This window comes from Charadrius vociferus, unplaced genomic scaffold, assembly GCF_000708025.1.
Source record: "Charadrius vociferus isolate BGI_N301 unplaced genomic scaffold, ASM70802v2 scaffold2434, whole genome shotgun sequence".
NCBI classification, from domain to species: Eukaryota; Metazoa; Chordata; class Aves; order Charadriiformes; family Charadriidae; genus Charadrius; species Charadrius vociferus.
Window position 1 is genome coordinate 52,300 of NW_009648028.1, and position 3,502 is coordinate 55,801.

At 60.8% G+C, this 3,502-nt stretch overlaps 1 protein-coding gene across 1 annotated transcript in view; it reads left to right on the plus strand.

The window, feature by feature from the left end:
* Positions 1-2,132: 2,132 nt before the first annotated feature.
* The window catches only part of REEP6 (receptor accessory protein 6), a 3,713-nt gene continuing 2,343 nt past the window's right edge, over positions 2,133-3,502 (plus strand). Inside the window, exons 1-4 of the mRNA XM_009883522.1 lie at positions 2,133-2,220; positions 2,409-2,502; positions 2,773-2,911; positions 3,229-3,397. Of these exons, the coding sequence (XP_009881824.1) occupies positions 2,133-2,220; positions 2,409-2,502; positions 2,773-2,911; positions 3,229-3,397 (490 nt within the window). The remainder of the gene's footprint in view (positions 2,221-2,408; positions 2,503-2,772; positions 2,912-3,228; positions 3,398-3,502) is intronic.

A 3,502-nucleotide genomic window follows, 5' to 3' on the forward strand; every position in this document is an offset into this window, starting at 1 on the left:
GTCGGAGGTCCCGGCCGGATCCTCAAGACCCCCGATAAGCCTTGGCCCTGGGGGCGGGGGGGGGGGTCCCCCCGTTCCCCGACAGGCCAGCCCCCCGAAACGCAGCGGGTCAGACTGCGCACTGGGGACGGGAGCGCCTGTCTGAGGGCAGAGGTCCGGCTGTTAACGAGATCCTGTTCGCTCATTAATGAGAAACCAGCCGGCATCTCCCCGGGGAGCGGCCTCCTGGCACGACGTGACCCCTCTCTCCCCGCTGCGGCTCTGACCCTTGGCCCCGTGCCGCTCTCTGCCAATTTACAACTTGCCCGTCCACCTTCTCCGATTCATTATTTTATATAAAACCTCCCAGGAGGGGCTCAAGGTTCCCCAGTTGCCCGCGTCCTGCCGGGCGCTCCCCTGCCTTTCGCCTCCTGGTGCGGTTTCCCAGCCCTTTGCCTGCTGCAGGGATGCTTTTCCCGCTCCGAGGGGGAAAGGGGTCTGTGAACGGGCACATGGCGCTGTGAGCGGGTTGTGTTTGGATGCGGTGTGTGGTGGCCGGGTGTCTTCCGAGCACAATGGTCCCGCGGCTTTGGTGGTGCTCGGATGCGATGGACTTTTGGGGGTAGGGGCAGAGCGGAGGCATCGCTGCCACCGACGAGCGATGGTCCCCTGTTCTCAGTCCCTGTCCTGGAAAGGAGAAGCTGCTGCTAAACTAAAAATACCCGATTTCTCCTTCCCCTAGCTCTGGAGCAATTCCTAATTTGTGTTTGAACCCAGTAGCGACCCACGGGCCACAGTTGGGAGCCCATTTTGCTCGTCCTCTGGGCAGCCCAGCCAGGCCAGCCGCGCGGTGGCTTCGGCTGGGTAAAAACCATCGAGGAGGAGGTCAGTGTCCCCTTCCAAGGCACGGGGCTGGCTGTCATGCCGGCTGCTTGCCCTCCTTGCCAGGACAGGCACCGTGGGATGGCTCCAGCCACCCCCCTCAGCAGTTTTTCTTTGTAAGTGAAACCTTTCACTCCCTTTTTTGCTGTTACATAAATTTCTCTGGGGGCTAAACATAGCCCGTGAAATCCCTTCTCAGGCTCCTGGGGGAAGGACACCCAGCGCTGCCCGAACCTGCCTGTTAGTTTTCCTTGAAGGGAGGTTTGTGATTGCTCCGAAGCTGTATTGCTCCTGCCCGTTTCCTGGGAAGGACCCGAAGCCCTGGTTGTGCCCGGAGCTTGTGGCCGTGCCGCACCGGGGGCCAGAGCAGGGCACAGAAATGCTGCACTGAGCGGAGTGGGGATAATCCGTCCTCTGAGCCCGAGCAAGGGCTTTCCTCTAATTCACCCGTACGGACAGGTTAAGTCCCGGCTGTCCTGCCTGCGGCAGGGCAAGGCGCTTGTGTTGATGGAGGAGTTTGTATGCAGGGAGGGGAAATGCTGCTGGGCTGTGACAGTAAATGCCCTCAACTCCGGCTCTGCGTGTCCCCGGGCAGCTTTCCTGCCCTTTGCCCCTTCGGGGGCTGTGTTTCAGCTGCCTGAGGCAGGTTGGGAGGGAGCTGCTGGGTCCTGCCACCGCTGGGCCCTCTGAGCCTGCATGTGAGCGAGGGCTTTTCGCTGTGGCCGTGGTTTCGGCACCAAGGGCTCCTTGCCCCGGCTTCCCCCATCTGCCGGCTCTCCCAGCTCTGCCGATCCTGCCTCCTGCAAGCGTCTGAGGGCTGGGCATGCTCCAAACAACCAAAGCCTCGGCTTACATTTAATTTTAATGATTTAATTTAATAACAGGGAAGCGGGATTGGATTTCTGGTTCTCAGGGGACCGAATCCTTAATGAACAGTGGCTGCACGTGCAGGAGATGTGTACGGGGAGCAGAAAGGAGGCACAGGCTCTGGCAGCAAGGCTGCTCCCGCACGCTTGGCTCCGGTAGCAAGGCTTGTCCTTGAACGGTCGTTATTAAAATGCCAAGTGGCTCTGAGCCCCGCGCGCGGAGGAGAAGCTCAGTGCCTTAACTTTGGACTGTAGGTGTGTGTTAAAGTCTCCACTTCCGACGTCCCCGCAGCCTTGGCCCGGGTCCAGGCTGGTGACAGGTCAAAAATGCTGCGAGTTTGTTGTGGTGAAGTCCCTTCCAGGCCAGGGAGGGGACAAACAGTGACGAGAGTGGCTCCCTCGGGGATGAGTGAGTGCCTGCACTCCACGACAGACTCTGCCACGTGCCGTGGCTCACTGCGACTGCACTGGTGGCTTGTTGAGCGCCTCAGTGGTCTGGTGTGCGGAGGGTCATACTGGAATTAATTGGAGGTGGTCGTTATTCCCAACTGGAGGGTCCCAGCATGCACCTCTTCTTACTACGGGGATAAAAAACCCGCTCAGCAGACCGAGCTGGGGTCTCTCCTCACCATCTCAGTGTTGGCAGGTACGTGACCGCCCTCACTGTTTCCCTCCCGGCAGGTTCTGGTGCATTCCTGGGGCTGTCCCTTGTGTTCGGCTATGGCGCCTCGCTGCTCTGCAACCTCATCGGCTTCGCCTACCCCGCATACGTCTCGTAAGTACCAGTGTCCCAGCACAGCCTCCCTGCCGCACCTTGAGAGCGTTCCCTGCCCTTAGCTGAGGGTCTCCCCTCAAAACGAACAGGCAATTATGGTTGGGAAGCTCTCGAGACCTTCCTGAAAATGCTGAGACCTGGCACGGTCCCAGCTTGGGGCAGCAGCACGCAGCAGGCAGGTTTGCTCCAGGGTTTGGAGGACTTGGGAAGGAGGTGCCCACCCTGGCAGCAGGACTGCAGCAGCAGCCCCCTTCTCCTCTCCTGCCACAGCATCAAAGCCATCGAGAGCTCCAACAAGGAGGATGACACCACGTGGCTGACATACTGGGTGGTGTACGGCGTCTTCAGCATAGCCGAGTTCTTCTCCGACACCTTCCTCTACTGGTTCCCCTTCTACTACGCTGGGAAGGTAACGGCTTCGCTGGGGACTGCGAGGGCCAAAGTCCCCTCACCTGATGGCTGAACTTGGAGGAACCAAGCGTGGTGGGCTCGGTCCTGTTAGCAGGGCAGTGGTGGTGGCGCCACACTCCATCCAGAGCTCCCTGCAGTCAGCTGAGGTCCTGGTACCTCCAGCGAGCTCCAGCCTTGGGAAGCTTCCTTTGGGCCAGGCTGGGGGGGGAAATGGAGCAGCTCAGCTGCTGCCCTGTCACTGCCCCCTTCTGGGGGCTGCCTCGCTCAGCCCCTGCCCTGCCATCTTCAGCTCTGGAGCGTCTCTCCTCCCCGCAGTGCCTGTTCCTGCTGTGGTGCATGGCCCCCGTGTCCTGGAACGGGTCGCAGGTGCTCTACCAGAACGTCATCCGGCCCTGCTTCCTCAGGCACCACCAGACCGTGGACAACGTGCTGGGCAACCTCAGCACCAAAGCCCTGGATGCGGCTTCCAGCGTCACCCGAGAAGGTAACGCGGGTCCCCCAGTCCCTGCCATCCTGCTCCGTATCCAGGGCAGGCGGTTTTCCCCGGAGCACAGCCCGACTCCTCTGGGACACGGGCAACTCTCATTTG